The sequence below is a fragment of the Leptopilina boulardi genome, unplaced genomic scaffold, assembly GCF_019393585.1.
Source record: "Leptopilina boulardi isolate dan_hultmark-lab unplaced genomic scaffold, ZJU_Lbou_2.1 LbouV2_212, whole genome shotgun sequence".
Taxonomy (NCBI): Eukaryota; Metazoa; Arthropoda; class Insecta; order Hymenoptera; family Figitidae; genus Leptopilina; species Leptopilina boulardi.
In genome coordinates this window covers 356,954-384,030 of record NW_026137766.1, presented here as the reverse complement: position 1 = coordinate 384,030, position 27,077 = coordinate 356,954, and the positions used below count along the sequence as shown (strand labels likewise).

At 30.0% G+C, this 27,077-nt stretch overlaps 1 protein-coding gene and 1 long non-coding RNA gene across 11 annotated transcripts in view; one reads left to right on the top strand and one right to left on the bottom strand.

The window, feature by feature from the left end:
* Positions 1-27,077, top strand: part of LOC127278865 (PDZ and LIM domain protein Zasp) — a 120,372-nt gene that overhangs the window by 52,550 nt on the left and 40,745 nt on the right. For 3 of the 10 annotated variants that reach the window (XM_051300785.1, XM_051300792.1, XM_051300791.1), the window contains exons 2-10: positions 18,472-18,623; positions 18,773-18,944; positions 19,022-19,158; positions 20,234-20,334; positions 20,959-21,196; positions 22,189-22,374; positions 23,608-23,710; positions 23,966-24,295; positions 25,477-25,594. In XM_051300785.1, coding sequence (XP_051156742.1) covers positions 18,472-18,623; positions 18,773-18,944; positions 19,022-19,158; positions 20,234-20,334; positions 20,959-21,196; positions 22,189-22,374; positions 23,608-23,710; positions 23,966-24,295; positions 25,477-25,594 — 1,537 coding nt within the window. Of the gene's footprint in view, positions 1-5,180; positions 5,440-18,471; positions 18,624-18,772; positions 18,945-19,021; positions 19,159-20,233; positions 20,335-20,517; positions 20,678-20,958; positions 21,197-22,188; positions 22,375-23,607; positions 23,711-23,965; positions 24,296-25,476; positions 25,595-25,842; positions 25,891-27,077 lie in introns of those variants that run through there. The other 7 variants (XM_051300789.1, XM_051300795.1, XM_051300794.1 and 4 more) reach the window with 5 other exon arrangements.
* Positions 5,789-27,077, bottom strand: part of LOC127278866 (uncharacterized) — a 63,397-nt gene continuing 42,108 nt past the window's right edge. Inside the window, exon 3 of the long non-coding RNA XR_007842557.1 lies at positions 5,789-6,004. This is a non-coding gene — a long non-coding RNA (uncharacterized LOC127278866). The remainder of the gene's footprint in view (positions 6,005-27,077) is intronic.

Sequence of the window (27,077 nt, the reverse complement as noted above, 5' to 3'; positions counted from 1 at the left end):
AACCCTTGCGTGAGAACAAAAATTCTATTTCCGAGGTTATATTTTCAAAATTATTTAAATTAAATTTTTTTTCCCATTTTAGACAATGTCTTATAGAAACTTTTAATCCTATGAAAAAGATAATAAATATAAATGCAATAAATATTTAATTACTAATATAAAGAAAAGAAGAAAAGTAAATAGTTTATTATTATTGGATAAAGTTGAATTATTTTCTTGATTTTTTGTAAGGATAGAAATTGGAAATAAATGTCTTCTTTTTGCTTCCTCGTGAAGGAAGCTTTGTAGTCCTTTCGTTTATAGAACTTTTCAAAGTGGCGGAAACAAATTTTTTTCTATATAGAAATATATTATATGAGATCCTGATCAATTGTCCGGATGTATGTATGTGTGTGTGTGTTTGGATCCCTTTTTTGTTTAGACGATAACTTTAACAGGTTTTAATGGATTTAGATAAAATTTGGTAGGCTTATTTATCATATTAATATCTCAAATCTGACCAAAGGATTTCAAAAATTTTAAATTTTGAAAATTTTTAAATAGAAAAACTTAAAGTTATATATATATAATAAAATCGTATTCCTTACGTCAAGACAAATCGATTGGTATTTCTAAAGTATAGTTTCAATTTAAATTTAAAGAATTAATGAAAGTTAAAAAATCAAAAATTCCCATTTTGGCAATAAAATTTTGTGATTTTTTAAATTGAAGTTTATATATTGAAATAATTGTATTCCTTGCATGAAAACGAATCGATTGGTATACAGTAGGATCCGTTTATAATGACATTGAAGGGTCATAGAAATTTGGTCATACTAAGCGGACGTCATAGTAAACGGACAATAAGCTGTGAAGTGAAACAAATGTATTTCAAATTAAATTTGTTTTTATACATAGACTCTTGTAATTCAAATAAAATTTGTATTCTGGATTTCTGGATTTACAGTAAAAAGTCATTTATTTTTGTCTGCTTTTACACTTTTTTTGAATAGTAGTAGTCTCTTATTGCATTGTGAAAACTGGACATTGCACTTTTAATCTTATCACTTTCGAAACTACCATGTACAAACTGGGACAACGAGGAAGCAACTTCTAAGGCCTTGATTGCAGTAGGTAGTTCACTGACGATATTTTCTTCGAGTTCTTCATCTTCTTCGTCCTCGCTTTTCTCTTCACTTGTAACATCTTGCACGATAGGAAGTAAATTTTTTTGCTGATCGTAAAGAGGAAGCAAAATGTTTATGTAATAAACATCTGAATTTACATCTTGTTTCTTTATTATTATTATGTTTTATATAGTTTATAATTATTAATTATAAAAAAATTTAAGGTTTAAATTTATAAATAAAAGTGTTAATATAATAATATTAAGAATTATCTTTGCCTTAAATTGGCTTTTTTATAACTTTTGAGATTTGAAGTGTTACACTTTATGAATTTGACATGCTTTTAGATATTTCTTTTAATTGCTTCTTTCTTCATCGTAGGAAATCCTTATAAATTGATTTATAAAGATACATCCTTGATTCTAAAAAAAAATTGTTAAATTATAAAATAGAGCAAATACTTATGAGAAAAAAATACACAGAAAAACAATCACAAACCTAAATCTATTAAAATGATACTATTTTTTTCAGTCACCCGATAGCTAAAAAATTTTTTAAAGTGAATGTAGCTTTGAATCGCTACGTAGCGAAATCTTCGTAGCGCTGTCGCTATTTGTAATCCCACTCCAGATGTCTTACTGTACTCGATTTTTTTACTTATTCCGATAAGGTAGCTAAAAGCTAAAATTCGGCCAATTACTAAAGAACCATCTTTTGTTTTGTTTCTGTAAACATTCGATACTGCCCTGCTGAAAAAACTTGTACAAAAAAATGTACAAGTTCGTGTACATGTTCATTAATGAACTTGTACATTTTCTTTTTATATGTTCAAGTAATTTTCTTGAACAAGTTCAGCATCCGGAATTGAGACATGTTCTTGTACATATTTTTTGTGCAGGATTCATGTACAAGTACTTTTATATGAACACGTTAATGTTCTTGCACAAGAACATTTGTTCAAAAATGTTTTTGAAAAAAATTTGAAATTTTAATAAGTTATATTTATTAAGACTCTTCACTTATGCATGCTGAAAATTATTGCGCAGTTGTAAAGGCTTAAGAAAACTACTGCGCAGCGTTTAAAGTTTTAACTTTTTATTTAAAAGACATAAATGAACATGTACAAGAACATGTTCCACCTCTGGTACTAGAAAATTTACATGAAACCTGCACAAAGAAATATGTACAAGAACATGTACATTTTCTTGTACAAGTATATTTTCTTGTCCAGAATCTTGTACAAGTTCTGGTACAAGAACATATATCTCAATTCCGGATGCTGAACTTGTTTAAGAACATTACTTGAACATGTACAAGTTCATTAATGAACATGTACAAGAACTTGTACATTTTTTTGTACAAGTTTTTTCCAGCCGGGCGCCACCTATGGCAAAGTTACTATGTATACTTCAGCATCAACTCCCGCGCTACATTTGAACAAGTATTTAAAATTTTTATTTATATTAACAGTTTTTGCTTTAATTTTCTTTAAATTTTTTAAAGTATTACACCATAATACCACAATATTACAAGTATTACATAGTATTACACAATAATACTTATTATTACAAGACATTACAAAATATTACAGCTATTACCGAGTATTACCAGGAAAGTGTACACTTGACTACCAAAGTAAATTCCCCCTCGGTACAAATTTTACATCACTCCCAAAAAACTCTAAAAAAATCAATTATCGACAATCTTGGAGAAGATTTCGTCGAGATTAGTAAAAAAAGGGAAAAGGATAACCTTTTGAAACACGATACAATCAAACAAAATGATAACTTAGCCACAGCTTTCTTGTCACGATTTCAATCAAGAGAGAATTCCCGTAAGGTCGATATATTAAATAAATCCAACAAGTATTTTCTCTTAAACAGCGATCTCTTTCTTTGCACAATTCCGCCACAGTTAATTCCACTACCAATTCTTAGTAACTCAACACACAAAAAAGTTGGATTAATATTTGTTGTATCTCAAAATTAATTCATGTTAAATGGCAGAACGTGGCGCCATCTGCCTGTCTCATTTTTGATGCGCATCAAATTCAGTATAAATTTTGAACTCAATTTGAGATTAGGTTTTTTTTGTGTACTTATTGCCATTAGCAAAACTAAAAAGTAGTTAGCAGTAGCGAATGTTCTACCTATCGATAATACAGAAATTAAATGAAACGTAAGTACACAAAAAAAACCTAGTCTCATTTTTGTTGCAAATCAAAATGAGCCAATGCTAAACGACATAGACAGTGGCGCCAACAACCTGGTTCATTTTTGTTACACATAAAAATGAGCCGCCTACACGGCTCATTCTGAGTTCAGTTTTTTCTGTGTAGAATTTACTTTTAATTAAGTTTATTTACGTACATTCTACTTTCATTTCGTTTAACAAACGGAATAGAAAGTTAATTTTTGAATCTGATTTCAAAATCAAAACTTAAATAAACTAGAGGTTTGATCGAGGTTTTGATTCATGTACCTGAAACAAAAATAAACAAAGTTGACAATTTGATTCTAATATTCTGATCAGAAAAAAAGTGTTTTTGAATTTTTTTTTTGATGATGTGAAGGTTCCTGATATACATATATACAAACATACACAATTAACTTCAGAAATTCAAACAAATTGATGATTTTGAAACTTGAGATGATTCATTGAAAGATGGTACAAATGATTTTTTTGTCGACGTAGAAGAAGTTTATTCTACTTCAAGACCACCGTCAAATAGTACCTAATATATAATAACAAAAAACTGATTGTAATAAATTATTAATCAATATTATCGATAACTTGATACCTATCGATGCACAATTGTAGAAAAAACGCAAAAAGATTTTTTTTAAATCTAGATACCTATAGTTATTTATTTTTGTTTTCTAATAAGCGTGTGATTATTATCGAATTTTGATTATCCAGAAGAAAATGCAGCTTATTGCATCGGTGCCAGAATCTAAAAACATCTTACATAAAACGTGATTCATCGACGATGAATCGCGATGAATCAGTTCTTTCGACCCAACACATCCAGAAGTGGACCAAACCAACATATAGGAATAATAACCGGCAGCTGGTGGACTAACTTTATATATATATATATACTATTTCAAAAGCCATTTGATATCCTTAACCTTTTTTAAAATACACTCTCAAAACATTTTCGAACAAAGAAAAATCATTTCATCTTTAAGGGGGAAACTCGTGTAAAACAAAATTTTTTTACAATTTTTTTTGCTTTAAAAATTAGTTTACTATCTGTAGAATATGATCCTACATTACTAATCTATAATTAGATGTTTGAATGTCTATAGTAAGCATAAGTTTAGCACTTCAGATGCTACCAAATGCAGTTAACTACACTGAGAAAATGTTTTGTATAATGTTTACTCAAAAAGTTGGGTAAAATGGCTACACATGCGCTTTTGAACAAAGTTTCACCAACTGTAGTTCAAAATAAATTTTTAGTAGGTGAAAATAAAATTGATGAATTTTTAAAATAAACATCATAAAATTTCAGCAACACTTTGAAAAGAATATAAAACTGTGAGTTAATTATCTCTTTTTAACGAATGAAAAAAAGTTTTCTCTTGTAAATGAAAATAATTTTTGTGCTTAAAATTTTTTTTATTAATCTATATTAAAAACCCATAGATGAGAGACTAAAAAGAAATTTTTTAAGAAATTCGAAAAATATAGTATGTCCAGGGTGTCCAGCAGGCAGAGATGGGTGCCTTTAATACATGATGTATTATACTTAATTTTCTACACTGAGAAAAATAATTTCGTAATAATAAGAAAATAATTTAGTTTAAGATTTTTAGTTGGCGGTACTAAAATATGGTTATCTCAACAGAATAGAAAATGGCAATCAATCCGGAAATTTAGTTGGCTCTACCAAAAATTATATTTGAAGCTTTCTTGTTTACGAACTAAATAGTTTGGTTCCCAGGACCAGATTGTTGGCATGCTGAATTGCGCATGCGCTGTTCTCGTAAATATAGCGTCATTTTTCATTCACGGGATGTCAAGATTAACCATACGCCGTTCGCGTCGTGAATTTGCAGTGTTAAAGTTTTTCACGCTGTTTTTTAACCCTTAAGCTGTAACCATGGGTCACTCGTGCCTTTCGAAAAGTGACACTCTTTCCTAGCTCGGAGGGGGGATAGGGGGGTCGGCCAAACTATACCCTAAAAAATAGAACACTAAGGGGCTACATACTCCCTTAGTATGTACTGAAGGTTTAATACGTGAAGAGCAGTTACAGGTGTCAATCGAATTTCGAAAAGTGCACGAGTGACCCATGTTTACAGTGAACGGTGCCGAAATGTGTAAGGTGAATAATACTATTTTTTTCTAAATTCTAGTATTTTTTTAAAATTTTGACTTTTTTTCATCCAACAATTTTTTTAGTTCTAATGTTTTTATATATGATTTTTATTTATTTATTATTATTATTTTTTATGAAATGACGTTTTCCTAAGAAAAAATTTTTTTTTAACGTTAATAAAGATTAAAAAATAATACAATGTCTATTTATTTTAATTTTTAACCTCAATGAAGATTAAAAAATCGGACAAGTGCGAGTTACACTCGCACTAATTCCAGGGTTCCGTACACCAACAATAATAAACTCTTTTTTATATAAATAAATAACGATATATAAATAAAGAAACACATTTAAATATCTACTATGTATAACTTTTATTTTAGATACTTTCACTCAATGTGTTTGTGTTACAATTTTTTGCCAAGAATATTGTTCCGTATTATCACGTGTCTCAATGGTAGCAGTACAGAAAGTCCAAAATAAAAGGTCCAAGACCGATTATCCAATCCGAAAGGTCCAAAGGACAAAAAGTCCAAAGGTTAGGAAATCCAAAATCCAGAAAGTCCAACATCTAAAAAGTCCAAAAAATACAAAAGTCCAAAACTAAAAATTTGAGGTCCAAAACTAAAAATTTAAAGTCCAAAAATAAAAATTTATTTAATTGATTGATATTTAGCCAATGTTATTGAAATATACATTATTTTGAAATATTTCAGAAATATTGTTTCCAAGACACACCACGGGGAGGTAAACAATCATGTGTCTCAAAGATCTGTAAAAAATTTAGATTAATATATTCAGAAATTTTTAAAAAATGTTATAAAATGTTTTCTGTAAAAAAATCTGTTAATTTGTAAAAAGATTGTTGCAAAAAGTTATAAAAAGATTAAAATTTCAAAAATGTGAATAGTGACCAAGTGCTTCTATGTAAGCAGTCTGTCGATTTTCTTGGACGTAAGTATCATATTGTGAAACAATGCTGAAAATTCTGTCTTCCATCATTTGAAAAGAATTACGCGGAATGTTTCTTACTTTCTGACCGAGAGCAAGTTGTCTCATCAGACACTCAGTATCACCTTGCTCCTGTTGCACTTCCTCCAAAAATGCGTACAAGCTGGGGTGGTTTCGGCCAACAACAAGTTGAAATCGATTGTGCCAACCTTCAGAAGCGTTATTGGTTATCGCATATACATATGCAAGCCACAGTCGAACAAATTTCTACTCATGAAGTATATCATATTCACAAATCCCAGTCGAACTTATCCTAAGCTCAACCGTGACTGCCTGCCGACTTCTATCAAATCCAATCAGTCTCGCTATATATATATATCTTACACTTTAACCCTTTAATGGCCAGTGGGACATATATGTCCCACCTACTTCTAAAAATCATAACTTTTATAAATTTAGACATATTAACTACGCTTTGGTCTCGTTTTAAAGGGCTGGCCAAGAGTAACAAATACATATCCACACCGTTTTCAAAAAAACTACCCCTTTTTAAATACACTTTCCAAAAAAGTCAAAAAATCTCAGAAAAAACAGTATAAATTATATGTAAAATTTTTTTTAGCCTTAATTATTACATATGTTTACAAATATTGTCAACATTGTAATAAAAAATAAGTAACAAAAATTCTCCACAAGGGTAAAGAAAAATATCAAAAACTACCCCATTAAAAGAAAAGTTTTAAAATTGATCAGATTTGCCTGAAATTTCTTACTCGGGGGTTTTTGGGGAAGCTGATTACGAATCCGGTGCTAGTTTTTTAAAATTCCAAATAGCGGATCCAATATGGCAGCCAAATTTTTTAAAACTCAACGAATTCACTTGAAAGTCGTCACTCGGGGGTTTTCTGGGTCGCTGATGACAAATCCGTTTTTAGTTTTTTTTAAATTCCAATATGGCGGACGAATTTTTTAAAACTCAACGAATTCACTTGAAACTCGTCACTCGAGGTTTTCTGGGTCGCTAATGACGAATCTGATGTCAGTTTTTCAAAATTGACAAAAAAGAAATGGAGAAGGAAGGAAAATTGCAAAAAAGTAAAAATGGCGCGGCGAAGATTAGTGAAACAAGAAGCGTAAAAAATTTGTCTAAATAAATATGAAATTTATTTTTCCTCAAGAAAATAGGGTGACAGTAGTAGTAGTAGTAGTAGTAGTAGTAGTAATAATAGTAGTAGTAGTAGTAGTAATAGTAATAGTAGTACGAATGTCCATTATAGCAGCAACCAAAGCGACGCGCGCTGATTGGTTCACACTAATGTTCATATATGGTACACTGTAAAAAAATAATTAAATCTAATATACATCATGTCTCTAAAATAAAGACGAAAAACTCTGCAAATTTAAAAACAAATTTTATTAAAATCGGTTCAGTAGTTTTCGAGAAAAATGAGTTTTTTGATTTTTCTTTCCCCCTCCATATCTCCCAAAAAATTTGAATTTTGGGTTCATACTTTCAGAATTTTATACTCATATGGGTAGCAATACATGCGGCCAATATGAGCCAAATATGTGCATACTTAACCCCCTATGCCCTTTTCGTTTCTGACCCATTGTGTCTTGTATTATAAATAACTATTTTAAATTTAAAAAAAAAATTTTTTTGTTAATACTTTTTTATAATTAAAAAACGCAATTATTTATTTCCTTTCTTAAAGAAATTAAAGAAACAAACAAATTTTCCATAACTATATATCGAAGAATATTTTCTTTAAATAAAATAAGTTTAACTATAAAGAGAAAAAATTTTACAAAAAATGTTATGAATAATTTAAGTTATGGTGTGACGTTCGTGACTTCGCTAACATTCTTATTGGCACTGTTTCAAAGTGTCAGTGCATTTCAAGAAGATAAAACCTTGTTTCGAGCACAAGTATTTCAATAACTCCGATCTTACGTCATTGTGCATTTTGCACATCTTTTTTTAAAACTGCTTAACTTCTCATTCTCATTAAAATAAATGTTGTTATCAGAAAATATTAGTAAAATAAGATTCTAATTACACAGAAAAAGCTGAACTCAGAATGAGTCGTGTAGGCGGCTCATTTTGATGTGCAACAAAAATGAGTCAGGTTGGTGGCGCCACTTTCTGTGTCGTTTAGCATTGTCTCATTTTGAGTTGCAACAAAAATTAGACTAGGTTTTTTCTGCGTAGAAATATATAGTTTTCTTTAAAAAAGAGTATTTCTAATAAAACTTTAATAATAGATATTTCAAACGTGACGAAAACAAAATATCGGCATTTAACTCATACTTGTGAGTTACAAAATTTTTATGATTTTAAATAGAAACTTGTTTCACGAACATTTTTTTTAGAAATCTCAAGGTTTTGAAATTGAAGTCTTCATCCTGACGTAACCTGTTTGACTCATATGTTAGACAATTTCAAATATTATATCAGTTTTCTTATAAAAGAAAGAATAGAAGATTATTCTTATTAAAGAATAACTATATTTTTCTCCTATAACTTTAATAATATAACAATAACATCCGATATAATAATGTCAGAAATATGTTAAATGAAAACTTCATTCCCAAAAACTTCAACTCCTAATTACTTCCAATTCTAGTTTTTTCAAAGTCCACAAATATTTCAATTGGATAAATATAAATTCAATGTTGAATTGATAATAAATAAATAATAAAATAAATAAAAAAGATAAAAAGAAAAGAAATAAGGTAGAATAAAATTTTTAATTTTACAAAAAACACTGTTTGTTTGATTAACCAAACATTTTTGTTGACCTAACAAAAAGAATTTTGTTGTGCTAACCAAACATTTTTGTTATGCTAACAAAAAACACTTAACCAAATTTTTTGGTTGACTCAAACAAATAGTTTGGTTGCTTAAATATCAACAAAATTTTTTTGTTGGCCCAACCAAATTTTGGTTGCTCTGACTAAACATTTTTCTCAGTGTAATCGAAGTCCAAAAGAAATCCTCAAAAGACATTCTCAGGATGTCTTTGGACAAGTGTGCCCACTAGGTTGGTCCAAAAATGTCTTGAAATGTCTCACTCGATATGGACCAGACCTAGGAAGCGTCATAATGAGGCTTCATCTTGTGGCCCAGATCGGGTAAGGTGTTTCTTGCCAATCTTAGGAACGCCAGATTGTATAAAAGGATGAAAAAAATTTCGACCCATATGTTTTCGAAAGATTTTTTCCTGCTATTTCGAATGCTGCAAAAATTTATGTGAAAACTTCAAAATTTACCCCTTTTTTGGAAATTAAAATTTTTTTTTACCAATTAAAACCTTATGTAACTCAGCATCCAATAACGAGCACTATATGAAGTATTTTGGCTTAGTAGATTTTTAATAAGTAATTTCAATGCTATACTAATTGTATACTTGTTTGTAAAATATTTAAGTTTTTATTAAGATTAATTAATTTATTAATATCTCGAAAACAAAAAAACGACATTTTGTTCAATTTGTTTATTAAAAGTAAATATTTTATACTTTATTTAAAGGGGTAAAAAAATGAATAAAAAGGGTCCTTTTTAAAAAAAGTCAAAAATATTTTTTATTTTCAAAAAAGGGGTAAATTTTGAATTTTTTATAAAAATGTTTGCACCATTCGAAAGAGCAGGAAAAATCCTTTCGAAAACATATAGGTCAAAATTATTTTTATCCTTTTCTTTGAATTAGTACAATTCTGAAATTTTGTCTCATATATATTTTACATCTATCGATATTATGCATTTAATATATTGGACGAGTCGATTTGTAATGTGGATATTGTCAAATATTGCTGCATCGATATCGTGAATGTTAAAAAATTAAAATATAACTTCAAATAACACTGGGATATTTCTGAAAACAGAAAGTGTTATTTTTGTCATCTATAATAATGCTCAAGAAAATATGCTTTCTTATCTGTAACTTTCTGTTAAATGAAATATTCATTTTTTCAAAGGGGAAGGTTTAGTCGTGGGAATTAGAATTGCACAGGTTACATTCCAGTGGAGTGTGTGGAATGATCCATCCGCCACTGATAATCCACTCGTTGGAATGTGTACCCTGTACACCTTGGCAAATATTCTACCTTCCTCTTAATCCCCGTCACACAAGTGCGTATATGTTTGCATACCTGCATCTCGCAAAGGGGAAGAGGACGTTGTTGTGGAGGAGGGCTAAAGGAGGAGGTTATTTTTAAACCGGTCCAGACCTATTTTTAGAGGTACATGGCTTTCACGGTGTACCCACCCGGTTTAACCCTGACTTACGTCCCGCGTCCTACGTTCCACACGTACGTCGTCTTTCGGAATCCCGATTAAAAGTGTGACTTTAAATTTCTTCGTATTATAATGCAACTTTCACAATGAGAGTTTATCCTCTAAATTCTATTAAACAATTCTATTTTTTACACTTTTCTAAAAAATAAAAAAAATGTATAATTTTTGATGATGTAGCCATTTCAGTGTTTTACTACTTTGTAATTTAAAACTTTCAAGGAAAATAAAAAAATTTGTCAGGAACTACTTATCTAAAACAGTTATCTAGATTTATATATATATTGCTCCTCCAAACGTTCCATGTTTATTTCTTATCGCATGAGAGAAAAAGAAAAAGGCGATCGCCTTTTTCATCAACATCGATGTTTCGGCAGTAATGCCGTTCTATAAAGTGCTTTATTATGGATTCATAATTACAAACTATTTCAAGTGCTCATCTCCCCCTTATATATATATATATAAGTGATCAAATTCCTGAAGTGTACCAATAGAAAAAATTTGAACATTGTAGTTTTCAAAAAATCCTCTGTTCATATTTGTATTTAACTAAAATTTTAATCCTCTTTCTTCTCTACACTTCAGAAATTTTGTCTCAAAAGTGTTTTAAAGAGATACATGAGGTAAAAGAGAGATATATGATTTACTAATAACGATTTGTCAATCAACTAATTAGACTCCAGTATAAATTTTCTTTCCTGTTTTTAGTGGTAAAAAGAAATAAAAAAGGAAAAAGTCTTTTTCTCACTGAAAATCTTGTTTTCGATTTTTCTTTTTCATCTTCTTCTGCGAAGCGAACAGTCCAAAATAAAGTAGAATGAGAGCGGAAAATAAAGGCGTAAATATTCATCACTAGCAAGCGAGCATTGTAGGTTGTCTATAGTGCATTTTTCAGTCGACCTAAATTTACTTCATCACAGATTCGAGATATACTGAAAAGATATACCGAAAATCTTTGCGATGGGCGAGAGTTGGCTGCTGGCGTTTTAAGATGCAATAAAAATAACGTCGATGAATTACAAACGTATTTATAGAGGAGGCCCCACCCCCGCGCTCTGATCGCCACCGATTGGTTCGAGGTCCATTAATTATTTCCGATGCTACCATCAAAAGAATGCTGGGAAACAAGGCTCGATGTTTCGAGGATTGACGTGTGTTTTCTTCTTACTTTTTTTTTGCTTTTATCTTCTGTCTTTTCACGAAGATTCATTATTCTCATTTCCGCCAAGCATAATCCATCATTTCCAAAAATCTTAATAAACGAATTTAAAAAAAAGAATATAATTTAATAAATGAAAATTAATTAACATTTGAACAATTAAAATAATATTTTTGATTGTATTTTCTGAAAGAAGAAATATATATTTTTGAAGTCAAAAATTAAAAACCCTTCAAAAATTATTTGCAGTCTAATTGAAATATTGTGACTGGAGTCTCTGGAAAGTTAAAGCAGCTCGTGACAATTGTGAGCCTTTTAAAAATAGATTCCATCGCAAAAGCTGAGACCGAGTACCAAACGAACCATGTAGTCGATTCATTCGACTCTATCAACTTTTTCCTTCTAGTTATTCCACACGGAGAAACTTTAGTTTGTAAAATTTGACATTATAATAATTATTTTTACAAAAAACCAATAGTAAGAGAGGATGAAGTGATAAAAATGACATTATTTTCTACTACTGTATTACAAAATAAATTTATCGGTATCATTTAAAAGTATAGTATATTATTAATAATTACAATAAGGAGTTGGAATGATTAATAAAAGCTATATGAATTGTAAATTAGGAGAAATAGATATTCACAAAAAGAATTTTGACTAGAATAATTATGAAAAGTAAGAGTTAAAATTTCACATATTACACTTTGTTTTAAAAATATTACTATTTTTATTGGAAAGAAGCAGAGGTGCTAAAAATATTGCTCATCTTAAAAATGGTTATTGTAACATCTAAAATTGTTTTTTGAAAACATTCCCATTGAAAATAGGAATTTTATTTCTTAGTAGCATTCGATTAGTCGAACTCTACCGATGATGTACGAAAAATATCCGGTTATTGTCGAGTATAACCGATTGTGTTTCATCACCTAATAGTAATATTATCAATATGTATGTATTAAGTATATAGTTTGCAAATATGACCCTACATATTGTTAAAATTTTAAAGACATTTTCCAAATTTTTAATTAAAATTATTCAAAAAGTTAAACAGTGAAGGAAACACAAAATGAAATTTACTGAATAATATTTAATTTTGAGCATTTAATTTAAATTTTACTTTATTCATATTGATAATTTATATTTTAATTAATAAATTTAAATAAATTTAAAATATTAAATTAGATTTACACAGGTATATAACATATATTTGTAGAAATTCTCACGCAAGCGACAATACTTTTTGTTGTTTAGTATATAAAGAACTTCTCTTTTTTCTCAAGCATGTATTGCGACGATTATGTGAATGTGTGTATTATTTGAATAATTTCTTTATATTAGTATTGTATTAAAAGCGTGCGTTCCTCAAGAATATGTAATATGTGTGAGTATATATAATATGTTTACTGTGATATTTGAAGGTGCAACTTAGAACATTTAAAATCGACTATGGTAAAATTTAGTACAGTAGTCATTTTTTTCTATTATTGTGGAGGGCTTTTTAACTTTTATGTCAATATTCCCAAAACACTATACCACTATACTAGCAAGCACGACTTCTTGCTGTGAGGTTACTGTAAGGATATCTGTAGGGTTTGTAAGGTTACCGTACAAGCCTACAGTAAACTTTAGCTCATCTTAAAACTTCCTCCAATACAGTAAGCTTCCACAGTAAAGGTAAGGTAAGCTTACAGAGTAAGGTCGTGGTAAGTTTACATGATAAGGTTGTGGTAAGCTTACACGGTAAGGTTGTTGTAAGCTTCCCGTAAGTTTACTGTAAGGTTGCTGTAAGGTTACTGTAAACATAGAATGTTATTAATAAAGAAATTTTATTAATATTTATGCGCAGTAGTTTTCTATGGCACATACGGCTGATCAGGAAATTTTATTTAAAAAACCCTATTGGGGTTCATAAAGTACTTTATCAAATATATAATTTTTTATAAAAAAAATTTATAATATAATATATATATTTTAATATAAATATTTTTAATATATTTTCATATTACTCTATGTTTACAGTAACTTTACAGCAACCTTACAGTATCCTTACGGGAAGCTTACAACAACCTTACCGTGTAAGCTCACCACAATCTTACCATGTCAACTTACCACTATTGTACTGTGTAAGCTTACCTTAGCTTTACTGTGAAAGCTTACTGTAATAGCGGAAGTTTTAAGATTACCTCAAGTTTACTGTAGGCTTACACGGTAACCTTACAAACCCTACAGATATCCTTACAGTAACCTCACAGCAAGAAGTCGTGCTATGTGGGTAGTAATTTTATTTTCACACGGGATGGATATTTACCATAGTTTTTGTAAATTTCATAATTCTTTTTCAGTTATTAATATACTTATAAAGCTCGTTTTCAACGATTCACCAACTTCAGTTTCCTATTTTTTTTTATTAAAATTTCCTTCTGTTTAGAAATATAAATCCATAATTATTATATTACTCTTTCCAAATTAAGAATACTCACTCAGTAAAATATTTAAATAGTAATTTTCACAAAGGTAACGCTACATCCTCGTTTACTATTGGCTTTTTGTAAAATTTAGTATTATAATATCAAATTTTATAAACTAAAGTTTCTCCGTGCAAACAAGAAATTCTGACAAAACAAAGAGTCGTACATACAGCAGATACAGTAATTATATCTTAATTGTCAGCATCTTTAATTCTATAAGGTTAACCCGGTAAAAATCCTGGAATTAAAAATAATAAAAAATATCTTATATTCTATAAAATTGTACGTATTTTAATTCTATTTAATTCGGAAAATTTCCTCTTTTTTCAATACCCTCAAACTGGATAAAATTTTAAAAAATTTAAATCTTTTCTATTCCAAATGAAAGTTGTGTTCCAGTTAGAGGAATAGATTTAGTAAATTTTTAATCCTGATTATTTCTATTTCGCAATGGTGAAGTTAAAAAATTGCAATTCCAAAAGTGGAATCGGTTTATTATTTTATTTATTCCTTTCAATGCCATAAGGTAAAAAACTCTGATTTTCTGTATTACTGACATATACACTACCGTCAGAAATTGGTCGATCTCTGGTTTTTCGACGACTACAAAATATAACCAAATAATTTATTTTTATGATGTAAAATATAACAACTGAAAAATTTGAAAATCTTTTTTAAATTTTGAAAGTGTTATATTTTACAAATTCTTTTTTTGGTTCATTTTAAATTACATTTTTAATCATAAAATAACAAAAAAATTTTATGCATAATATAAAAAATTTAAGAAAAAAATCATCCCGTAATAATACTCACTCCTATAAAGTGATTTAAATCTGCAAAAATATTAAAACTAAAATTTCTTCCTTTTTATTTTATAAAAATTAATAAAAGTCTGAAAGAAATTACTCCGTGACAAAGAGAATATGTAAATTTTCCAATTAGATATCTAAGAAAAACACAATTTTCAATGTTTTTACTATTTTTTTTCTCTGGCAAAAATTAATATTTTTAAACGTTGTTGGGCTTATTGAAATCATATTTTGTTATACAATTTAAATTATTTAAAACAATTTTCCATTCATTCCACATTCTTTCAGAGCGAATGCAAACCGTGAAAGTTGTCTCAAAAGAAGTCAAAAAATTATTATTAATATTTAAATGACAAAAAATGATCAGTAAAATATGTAAATCATAAATTTACTTACACAAATCAGATAAGTTAGGATGATCTATTTACTTGATTTTTAAACATTACATTTTGTTGTAAAATTGAACTTTAATTTTTTGACTTTTTTCAGCCAACTTTCACAGTTTGCATACGCTAGAGAAGAATGTGGACATAAATTGTTGTAAATAATTTGAATTGTATAACAAAATACGATTCCAATAAGCCCAAGAACATTTAAAAACATTAATTTTTGCCAGAAAAATCAAAAAAATAGTAAAAACATTGAAAATTTGGTTTTTCTTGGATATCTAATTGAAAAATTAATATATTCAATTTGTCAAGGTGTCATTTCTTTCAGACTTTTTTTAGATTTTATAAAATAAAAAGGAAAAAAATTTAGTCCATATATAGTTTAAATATAAAAAAATGTCACTTAGAACAATAAATATTAATTTTCAACTATGAAATTATTCTCTACGTAGCCAGAGTAGTAGTAACTGATTCCCTAAGTTTATTTACAAATTAATTCAGTGCAATAACGATTTGAGAAATAATTCTAACTGTCTTTATATATTTCTCCTGGACGCAAGTGACAACCACGGCGCAATTTACATGTTAGATTATACTCATCTGATAAAAGTAGGTAAAATTCGGTTCGACCCGGCGCAGTTTACATCCGGCGTACAATTTCCGCGGTAGTGTAATAATAATGTGATATAATCACCCTCACAGAATGGGATATCCCATTTTCATCCCACCATATCCCTGAGATAGCCCAGGGATATTTTAGGATATCGCATGGATATCATATTCCTGAGATTTCCATACAGCTGACAAGATGTTTACAGTGTAAACGTTTCCGGAACGTCTTTCCAAAAATACTTAATGTAAATTATTTGTTGAAATGTAAAGCTATATTTATATATTTGATGGAAAGAGAATTTAATAAAAAATATTATGATTATAATTGTGCATTTTATAATTTTATTATTTCAATTTTTAAAATTTAAAAAGCTCACTTCATTTTGATAGTTTGTATGAGATATCCAATGCGAGATATCCCGTCTCAGATACTGCGGGAAATCCCGTATAAGATATCCTTGGGATATACAGCACGGGTTACTCACGGGATAGAAATCTTGGATATCCCATCATTCGGTGGAATATTCCTGGTATATCCTTTTGTTGTGTGGGCAAAGTTTAATTCCGTTTTTGGAATTCATTCCAACTTCTTTCAATCCTATTTAATTCCTTTTCTGTTTGATTTCAAAAGTTTCTTTTTGTAAATATACTTTTAAGTTGGTAGCTGATTGGTAGCAAGAAAAACTCGGTTCGATTCTTATTTTTGTAATTATTTTTTTTTCGAATACATATATTATTAAATGGAATAGAAACTCATATATTTCTATTCTATAAATGTAATTAAAAAAGAGAGAATTTTCCGAATTAAAAAAAATTAAAATTTTTAATGTAATTTTTAATTAATTAATAATGTAATTTTTAAAAATTGTAATACTTAGCAGGAACGATTTTTTTAAAACTTATTTTTTATTCAAACACACAATTTGTTAAAAAAGATACACAATATTATTGGAATTTGTTAATAACTAAAATTATCATTATTTTGTACGAATGTTTAAAGCTATTAAATAACACAGGTCTACAAAATAAGACTTTTTTGGTGTCGGAGTCGTTTCCAATGTAGTTTTGTATCCTGAACACGATCCCGGGTTCCAAAATTGCGTATCACGTCAGGATTTTAAGTAAAGTGACAGTAAAGTCTAAAAAAGTGTTTTTGAGGGTTTTTATAACTTCTTTATTCCTTAACCAGACGTGCTAGACACTTCTATATAGGCCTAAATTAAATCTTAAATCGTATACTATAAGACCCGTATGGGCAAGTCAAAAAAAATTTTTTTTTAATTAAGTTAAAGACCTCAAAAAATGTATCTTTGAGGGTTTACAGTATTTTTTTTCTCCTTAACCTAATGTGCTAGAGACTTCTATATAGGCTTAAATTAAAGTTTAAATCGTACATTTTAAGACCCATATGCGCATAATAAAAAAAAAATTTTAAATCTTGAAAAAAATTAGGGCAATGACCCCAATAATCTTTTTAGGTGACTTGAACCTAATTTTTTTTATTTTTTATGAGTTTTAAAGTTTAAAATATGAGCTTTAATTTAAGCCTACACAAAAAAATCTAGTCTCATTTTTGTTGCAAATCAAAATGAGCCAATGCTAAACGTCATAGACATTGGCGCCACCAACCTGACGTTATACGCAATTTTGGAACCCGGGATTGTGTTCAGGACACAAAAATACATTGGAAATGACTCTGATATCTCAAAAAATTGATAAAATATTATTTCAAACTTAACTTGTCATGTGTAACCTAATTTTAAGATTTCTATTCATTAATTATGAGAAAGTGTACTGAATCCTTAAAATAAACGAAAACTTACCAATAATATAAAACACTTGATACAAACTTTAAGATTTTCTATGCAATTTTTCTCTTTCTTCTTAACAAGTATAAAAAAAATTTGAAAAATAAAATTGTCATTTTTTTGATTTTCAAGATATTTAAAAGTTTATAACTCTTATATGTAAAAATAAAAAAAACACGAGACTTCATGAATATTTAAATGGCCACAGTATGCTAATGCCAAACTGATGGTAATTTTTATACTTATCTTTTAAATCATTGAAGACAGAAAGTTGAAATTTGGTATGTCTACCTAATTTCACAAGTAAATTTCTCGAAAAATATAGCGAACCGTATTGAACTGATTTGAATCTATTTGATCTATTTGATTTGATCTACGTATCTTGTAATTCTCAAAAGAATATAAATTCTATGGAGTCCAATAGACCCGGCTTGCCCGCTTAAGGAAGAATTTTTTTAAATTCTTTACCAGTGGTGTCAGAAGAAAATTTAAAGGAATTCCAATTGAATATAATGTGACCTATTAAAAAATAAAAATATTTTCAGGTAAATGGAGGATCACCTGCTGAGGCTGCAGGTTTGAAAGCTGGAGATGCTGTCATTAGGGTGAACAACACCGATATGTTTAACTTAAGGCACAAAGACGCACAAGATGTCATTGTCAGGGCCGGAAATAATTTCGAAATGACCATTCAGAGGTGAGTTTATTGTACTAATAATAAAGTCAATTTATTTCCTTGCTGTTATAAAAAATTGTTTATTCTCCTGATAAAGTTAAATACCTCGATTTTGTATTCAAAGGAAAAAAGTAACTTTGATTTACTTAATGGATATTTTTTGTTTTAAGAGGTGGCAGCACGTGGAAACCATGTGTAACTCCTATTGGCTCGACCCTCCCTTCTCCAACACCATCGATACCAGCAACTAATGTTTCTCCAGTAACAAAGACTTCTTTAGTATCAAAGAAGCAGGATGGACCGCTAATCGGAAGCGGTCACAATTTCAGTCCGAAGCCATTTGTAAGTACTGATATGCTGAATGAAATCTTTTTAACAACGTTTAAGAATCTTAAGAACATTCTACATTTGGGTTCCAGTTGAACGGTACTGGGGAAGGTTCGATAAAGTCCATCGTCAATAAACAGTACAACAGTCCGGTGGGCATTTACAGCGAAGAAACTATTGCTGAAACACTTTCTGCACAAGCTGAAGTTTTAGCTGGAGGTGTTCTTGGGTAAATTTTGTGTAAATTAATTTCAGTGAACGATTTTTATCAAAGGGACTCTTTTCGATTTAAGGGGTTACGTGGGTCAGAAAGGCCAAAAAATGTAATTCTTATAATTTTTTTTCATATGATAAGTAAATTATTTTATTTCAGAACTTAATTACCATAACCCCTTCACGGTTAGAGAAAAAATTGATACTGTAGTCCCAACAACAAATTCTTGTCGACAAATTATGAAATTAGTATATAAGGGTTTTTGGGGTCTCTGAATTAAAAAAAAATTGTGATTTTTACTTGTTTTTTAATTGTTTATTAGTTAAAAATAATAAATAATTACTTAATTATTACTTAACCAAATATCATTACACTATAAAATAAGTAAGTTATAAAATTTTTGTTAATAAATATTAGAAATTAAGCCAATGGCAACAGATTCTTTGAAACCCCTTCCAAAATAAGTAAATTTGAGGTAGTCACGATATCTAATGACTACTTCATCAAAAATAAAAAAACCAAATATTTTCTAGTAGTAGATGAGTAAGCTCGTAATAGAACGAAGAGTTTCTTTAAAAAAATTAAAATTTGAATTTTTGGTAGAGTTTTTTGTCACAAATTACGATTTTTGGGACATTGAGATCATGTAAAATCGGTTGTAATCAACAGAAAAAAATCCTTCGTTCAATCACTAGTGAATGCTATGTAGAAGAAGTGTGACAAACAGAAAAATCGATTCATTAGTTTTTGATAAATCGTGACTACCGATTTCAAAAATAGCTTTGAGAAAACAGCTTTCTAAGTAATGAAAAATCAATTTTACTAGGTGCCGGTTGAAACAAAAAGCGTTTTTGAAAATTCTCTTTCTTTTCTAAAATTTAACTCAAATTATCATAAAACTTTGGGAAAATATTCTTGACATGTTATACTATCAAATAAAAAAATATTTTTTTTTGACCCATGTAACCCCTTAAGGTAGGAATTTAAAATAATTTTAATTATCATTTCCAATAATAATAAAAATAATAATAATAATAAATCTGATACTAATTCAATTATTTTTAATATTAGTTTTAATATTACATTCTAGGGTCAACTTTAAGAAAAATGAAAAAAATTACAATGCAGAGAATAGCGAAGTTTTTAAAATGGTTCAAGAAGCTGACAAGGAACCAAAAACACCTGAACCTGGTTAGTGGCAATATTTTTAGCATTGACTTGATATTTTATTGATTATTATTTTGACCATTTTTCATGTTTACATACCAGTCTACCATAATTAAAAATTCCTTTACATCTTTAACTCACTTGACGTTAAAAATTTCTTGTAAGTAATCGCAAGCATATCGATATGTCCTCTTTTGAAAAAAATAGTTGACCTACCAGTACCAAGTGGACTAGTATCACCCCCATGTCCAGCGATAGCAGGTCTGAGACCAGTTGCGGCACCAGAAACAAAACCACAACCAACCACACCTCAGTCAAGTTTACCACCAGGACAAAACATCTGCGCCGACTGTGAAAGGCTTATTGTGTAAGTCGATTACTGACTGAGACAAACAAGTGAGGATCCTGGCTTTGAACAACGTCAATATCATCGACTGAGACTCAACTTTCTAAATTATTATTCTAACTTGTGTAAGCAAAATAACACTTGCTTCCTGATAATGATCTAAAACAGTTAGAATCAACAAGTGTATATTAAAAATTTGCAACTAGGCGGGATTAAATGATTTTTCTTGGATAAAAATTTCCCTTGAGATATAAAAATTAGTCATAATAAATTCAAGACCTGTTTTTGTTTCGTTGCCTTAGTTCATTCGTGGACGGAGTTTTACTCTTCGGCAAGCCACGCAGTTGGCGGAAGGGCAACTTCGCCGAAATCACTAACACCCCTCTGTCGATCACGGGGCTTGTGCCAGACAATTTCAAATTCCTGCGAAAGCTCTTCACTTCAAGAAGTTGAGAAGATTGAGCGTCGACAAAAATATTCATCCTCTTCGCTTACTTCCTCTGATTCACCCATTTGTCACAACTGTGACAATGCGATCGTGTAACTATATTACCAAAAGAAACCAAATTTCGATGTCTTCTCTGTTTGTTTACATGTTCTCTAGTTATACAGAGCGTCGGAGAAATTTCCAATAAAAACTCCAGACCTAAATTTAAACTGACAAAAGAAAAAAAATAAATTTAAAGAAAAATAATATGATTAATACAAAAATAAACGTGGGTCATCGGAGTAAGGAAAAAATATTCTGATGCTCTGACAATGAGTTTGATTCTTTTCTATATTGCACGAACAGAAAGAAAGAACATGATTTTTATCCTAATTTACAGTTTAGTGTAGCTACCTATCGAAACACTATTATTGATCATGATTAAAATTTATCATCAGTGTAATCGTTAGCACAAATCACACTGCTGATCTCATGGTCAAAATGACTCAAGGATATTACACTTTTGGCATAAGACGGATATTGATCTACGGCCAAGAGGAAGTAAAATCACAAATTTTCTATATATGCATTTGTCAAATATAGCAACGAAAACATTACATAAGAACCTCGTCTGTAAATATATCCTTGAGTTATTTTTCTTTGCTCAATTTTTCGGCTATTAATGTGTTTTTGATTGATATGTTTTTCTTTCATCACTGACGCGTCTTAATTAATTTTGACGCTTTCAGTGGAATGTATATTGCATTTTGAAAATCCACTTTTATGCAAAGTCCTTTTTGTAAACTTATTTTGTTTTGCTTTCTACAAACATACATTTCGATACACTATTGTAATTTGTACCACTTTTAATCATTATTGCTTGATTCTTTCTCACTGTTGTTTCTTAGATCTTTTACTGTGTGAATCTCTCTTCTTGATGGATAAGACGTTGTTCGTAGCTAAGAAATTATTTCCATAACTTTTTTAACTTTATTATTTCTTTTCCGCTGATGGATTCCAAAATTTAAAAAAATTACTAAAGGATCAGTTGCTATTTGTTTTCTTTCTGGAAATTGGAAAGTTTTAATATTTGCTCATTTTACAGAGGTGTCTTCGTTCGAATTAAGGACAAGAATTTACATGTTGATTGCTTTAAATGTTCAACTTGCGGCACATCGCTAAAAAATGTTGGATACTACAATATTAATGAAAAACTCTATTGCGATATACATGCGAAAATGGTAGCCAGACAACAAGTGCCGACTGGACTAACACCAATTACTGTACCTCCGTAAGTATAACAAATTTTTAACTTCCTTTAGGGAACATTCACAAATTACGTCACACTCCTCTAGGGGGAAATAAAGGTGCCTCTAGTGAAATGTTGAAAAAAATTTTATTTGTATATATATATATCAGGCATTTTACGTTCAATGTCCTGAGTTTAAAAATTGATTTTTCGAAAAAAGTGAAACTTGGGGAAATTGTTGTCCTACCTGATCGTAAAATTTCCTTAGAAAATTTTTTGACTTTTTTGAAATTTTGGAGGAGATAGAGGGGGATCAATTTTATCAGTTTTCCCTGACACCGCCAACTATTTGAATTTTTTCTGTCTATAAATGCAATAAAAAAAATTTTGGCAGGTATGTTTTTTCATGCTCTTTGCAATGGTGAAATTCGTTTTTTAAAATTTTTGAATTTTGACCTTGATTTTCTATAATCAAAAATAAATTTGCTACTTTCATTAAAATCGGTCCGATTTTTTTTAAATAAATAATTGCAAACGAAAGCTGAGTTTTTTTCCGATCAGTTTATAAATTTTCAGACTGCCGAGTTTTTTAGTTTTCGAAATATTAAATATCAAAGATATTATGTTGGCGCGCGCCAATGTAAACAGCTACCGCGGCGCGGTATAAGTCGACCGCCTCGCTGGGCGCGCCGACATAAAATCTTTGATATTTAATATCTATGGAAAAAAAATCAGCATTCTGAAAATTTATATACATATCGGAAAAAACCTCAGCTTTCGTTTGTAATTCTTTATTTAAAAAAAAATCGGACCGATTTTAGTGAAAAAGCAAATTTAGGTTTAATTATAGAAAATCAAGGTCAAAATTCAAAAATTTTAAAAAATAAAATTCATTATTGCAAAGAGCATGAAAAAACGTTTAACAAACATACCTGCCAAAATTTTTTTTATTGCATTTATAGACAGAAAAAATGCAAATATTAGGCGGTGTCAGGGAAAACTGATAAAATTGACCCCCCTCTATATCCCCCAAAATTTCAAAAAAGTCAAAATTTTTTTGGGGATATTTTACTATCAGGTAGGACAACAATTTTCCCAAGTTTCATTTTTTTCGAGAAATTAATTTTATAACTCAGGACATTACACGTAAAATGCCTCATATATTAAAACGAGACGTTAGGGAGACGGGTTTAAAATGGGTACAAAATAGCATGACGTAGTTTGTGAACAACCCCTTATGTAATTATCACACTTGAAGAATTTTTTGTAATTTAGTGTCAGTAAAGCACCAGCAGGAACTATATCAGCAGCCCTGTCGAACGTTGGACCCCTTTCGCCGCCTCTCAATAATCATGGTTCATCTCCACTACCCTTCTCGGTTAGTTTTAAAAATAATTTTTTTTGAAATCCGTACATGCGTAAAAGTATAGTTTCTTTTATAATTTTTGTCGCTAGTTATCATATTAAATATCTCGCTTTACTTTGTGCGAGTGCAATCAGAAATTTTTGCATTACGTGTGTCGATAGGAATTCAGATAAGAATCCAGAAAATAAAGAAGGAACATTCTAATAAACAAGTTTGTTTACCGATATTAACAGTGTGTGTTTTGTGCGCTACTAATCGCTTTTGCAGACATGCCATCGTCTCAACGATGATTCAACGCTGTCACATCAAGTCGAACCAAAAATTAATGGACACACTACCAATGGCTGCTTTGGGCTTAATGACAGCAATGAAACCTCGAAAACCTACACGAGCACCATTACCATCCAGACTGGTCTTAATGAGGTCAGCAATGTCGACGGCGAACTCGACTATAATCGTAATCCTACTAACTCTAAAACACGCCACAAATTTGATGAAATCAATGAGATTCGGTTTGACCCAGTCATTTCCGAGGACAAATACTTCAAAAATGATTCATACAACATTCAGAGGTCCTGTTATTCCCACTCAGACAAGGTGATTAACAAAGTAGATTTAACTTAACTAAGTGCAAATCTTAAATTTCTTTTTAATGAGATGATTCAAAAATTCATTATTTCTCTTGTTTTTTATTCATTCAATTAACCCCTACCTAACATATACCGATTGGAAATTGCATAATTGCTGTAAATTTAAAAAAAACGATATATTATATTATATTTTCCATATAAATTTCTATTTTCTACAATTCAGTAACTCATAAGAAAAATTTATCAATCTCCTCAAACTTTTTTTATTTCTTTCCGTTTTTTAATTCAAATATTGTTTTACTACCTTACTCTTTTCCCATATTTCCTCCCGATATTTTGTTCTTCTTCCAAATACTTAAAAAATTGTCCATAGAGTAGAGTACTAAACCTTCTTTAAATCCTACTTGGAAAAATTCTCAGAAAGTGTTCCACTAAGAGTCAGTTTGGATTCCATTTTTGATGAAGGCAAACTTTGTATCGACAGAAATTATTATCGGAATTTCGAATTTGATGCTTTTTCTAACCTCCCCTATAGTATTTCTAACATGCAAATTTTTGAATCTTCAGGTCTGAATTTCCTCATTCTTATTATTGAGAACCAGACGATTCACTGGTGAACCTTCATCGTCATTGTTAGAAGTCCCAAGGAAAATACGTCTATTTTTTTAATGCATGACTAATTACTTTTTGCTTGCTTACCTCTGTCGCAATATAAGTTATGCGTGGCACTTGACCATTGTGTATCATCTGTATTACAGCCCACCCATATTGGCATCTTATTCGTTGATTCACCTAGGTTGCGTCCAGTCCAGGTAACGTCTTTGTTCAATCAATACCAATCGTCTTCACTGACGCAGTTCAACCTCGGTACGCAATCATCTAAAGATGATTACTTGTGTGATCGCAGTCTAGGTTTCTCTTATCCCAGTTCAAAAAATTCATGACTGTTGTGTGCTTTTAGTTTTTACATATTGTGAAACTGGTGCAATGTATCATAAAGTTAAATTCATTTAATTGGATACTTAAAATGTGATAAAATGATCGTGAAATGGAACGATAAAATAGAATAGAAGTAAAATAAAATCTTTTCAAAATTTAAAATTTAAGCATTTTTCGTATTTAGTGTACGAAGTTGAAAGAAAATCGTGATATTATGAGACTTTATTAATTAAGTGATCTGTTCACCAGGCTCCATCATCTAACAACACCGGCGGCTCGAAACTTTACAGCGGAACCACCCTCAACACACCTACCTTCAATTCTGGAGGTTGCACTCTTCCGCGGCAACAGAGTCATAACGTGACTGGTGAGTTAATTATTATATTAACAATACAATTCCCCTTCTTTACTTCAAAACAGTGGTTTAAGCTCTATAAGCATTATAAAACTTTTAAGAAACTCCAGATAATTTTTCATTCATTTCAATTTGAAATCATTTTCTTTTTAGACATTTTATTATCTTTCTACTCAATACAAACTGGAGATTCTGAAATGCTGTATTTATTTTTTCCAATCGATGAGTAACCTAACCTTGAATCCGATTCTCTTGAATAGGTCGGTTGTGCTCTACTTTGCCAAAGCCAAAAAGTTCCTCCTTCAAAGGTATGACGATAGATTGGAGCTGACTGACCGTGCCAAATTGCTTTGGCTTCTTTTTTTCACTTGTCCCACAAATGTCAGTTTCATTTTTGTCATCGCTAGTGCGATTGAGTATTCATAGCTTTTTATCTTATCTGACAAATAGTCGATTTTTCCTTCATTTTATCCTTTCTAATCCCAATAATGTCGTTGACAAGTCACGATTGGTACGTTGAGAGCTGCCAGCCGCGATGGTCTCGACTCTTCTAGTAATTACATATGCAAGCAAAATGGCACTGTCGTTGCGAATGCCGTATCCCCTCCATCCCATAGACCCAATGCATCCCTTTCCATGACGTTGTGGAAGGGAGTGCATTGAGTAAATAGGATCAAGGAAGTACGAAGTTCTGGACGATGGCATGATTTCACCTATACGTGGAACCTTTGTTATAATTTCACCCAAATTTCTGAGCGAATCTTCTATTTTCATAATATCTCTATTTTTGAGGTCAATACTAGTATTAGCTTTCAAGTAATGGTATACTTTTAGATTAAATATGATCTAAGAAAAATTTTACATTTTCTTCAACTTAAAATTAGTAAAATCAAATTAAATTATTAGTCATAATTCGTGATTTCTTGTCTCTTTTTTCAGCTCCTTCATCTTACAACCCGAAACCAAGACCTTTCTCCCTCTCCTTCGCGTGAACGAGGTAGCTCTCAACTATTATCTTCGAACAATATGAAACAGATTTGTAATTTTTGAAAATAATTTATCCCCATTTTTTAAAACGACCAAAATAAAAATTTCAAACTTAAAATAAAAAAGGTGACATATTTTTTTGATTCAAATTTTTGTATAATATTCCTTTCCTTCGTGTCTCATTACAGCTGCCAATCCAAAATTATCATTGCAAAATGATCGAGCTTCAACACTATTTCTAATAATGCAGTTTGCAGTTTTATGCGTCAAAAATGCGAATGATTTGAAGGAGTGAAATTCTTTTTACATTACAACCTATCATAAACCACTAAGTTTTAAGTTTAAGTTATAAGATTTTTTGCAAATTTTTCTTTAATGCTTTTTTTATTTACAGTTTTCCGCAAATCACTTATGGTCACTTAAACTATTTGAGATTCATAAAAAGTGTCCATGAGTGAATATATTTTAACATGCTTTTACTGACACGACTTTTCTTTCTTTCTCTTTG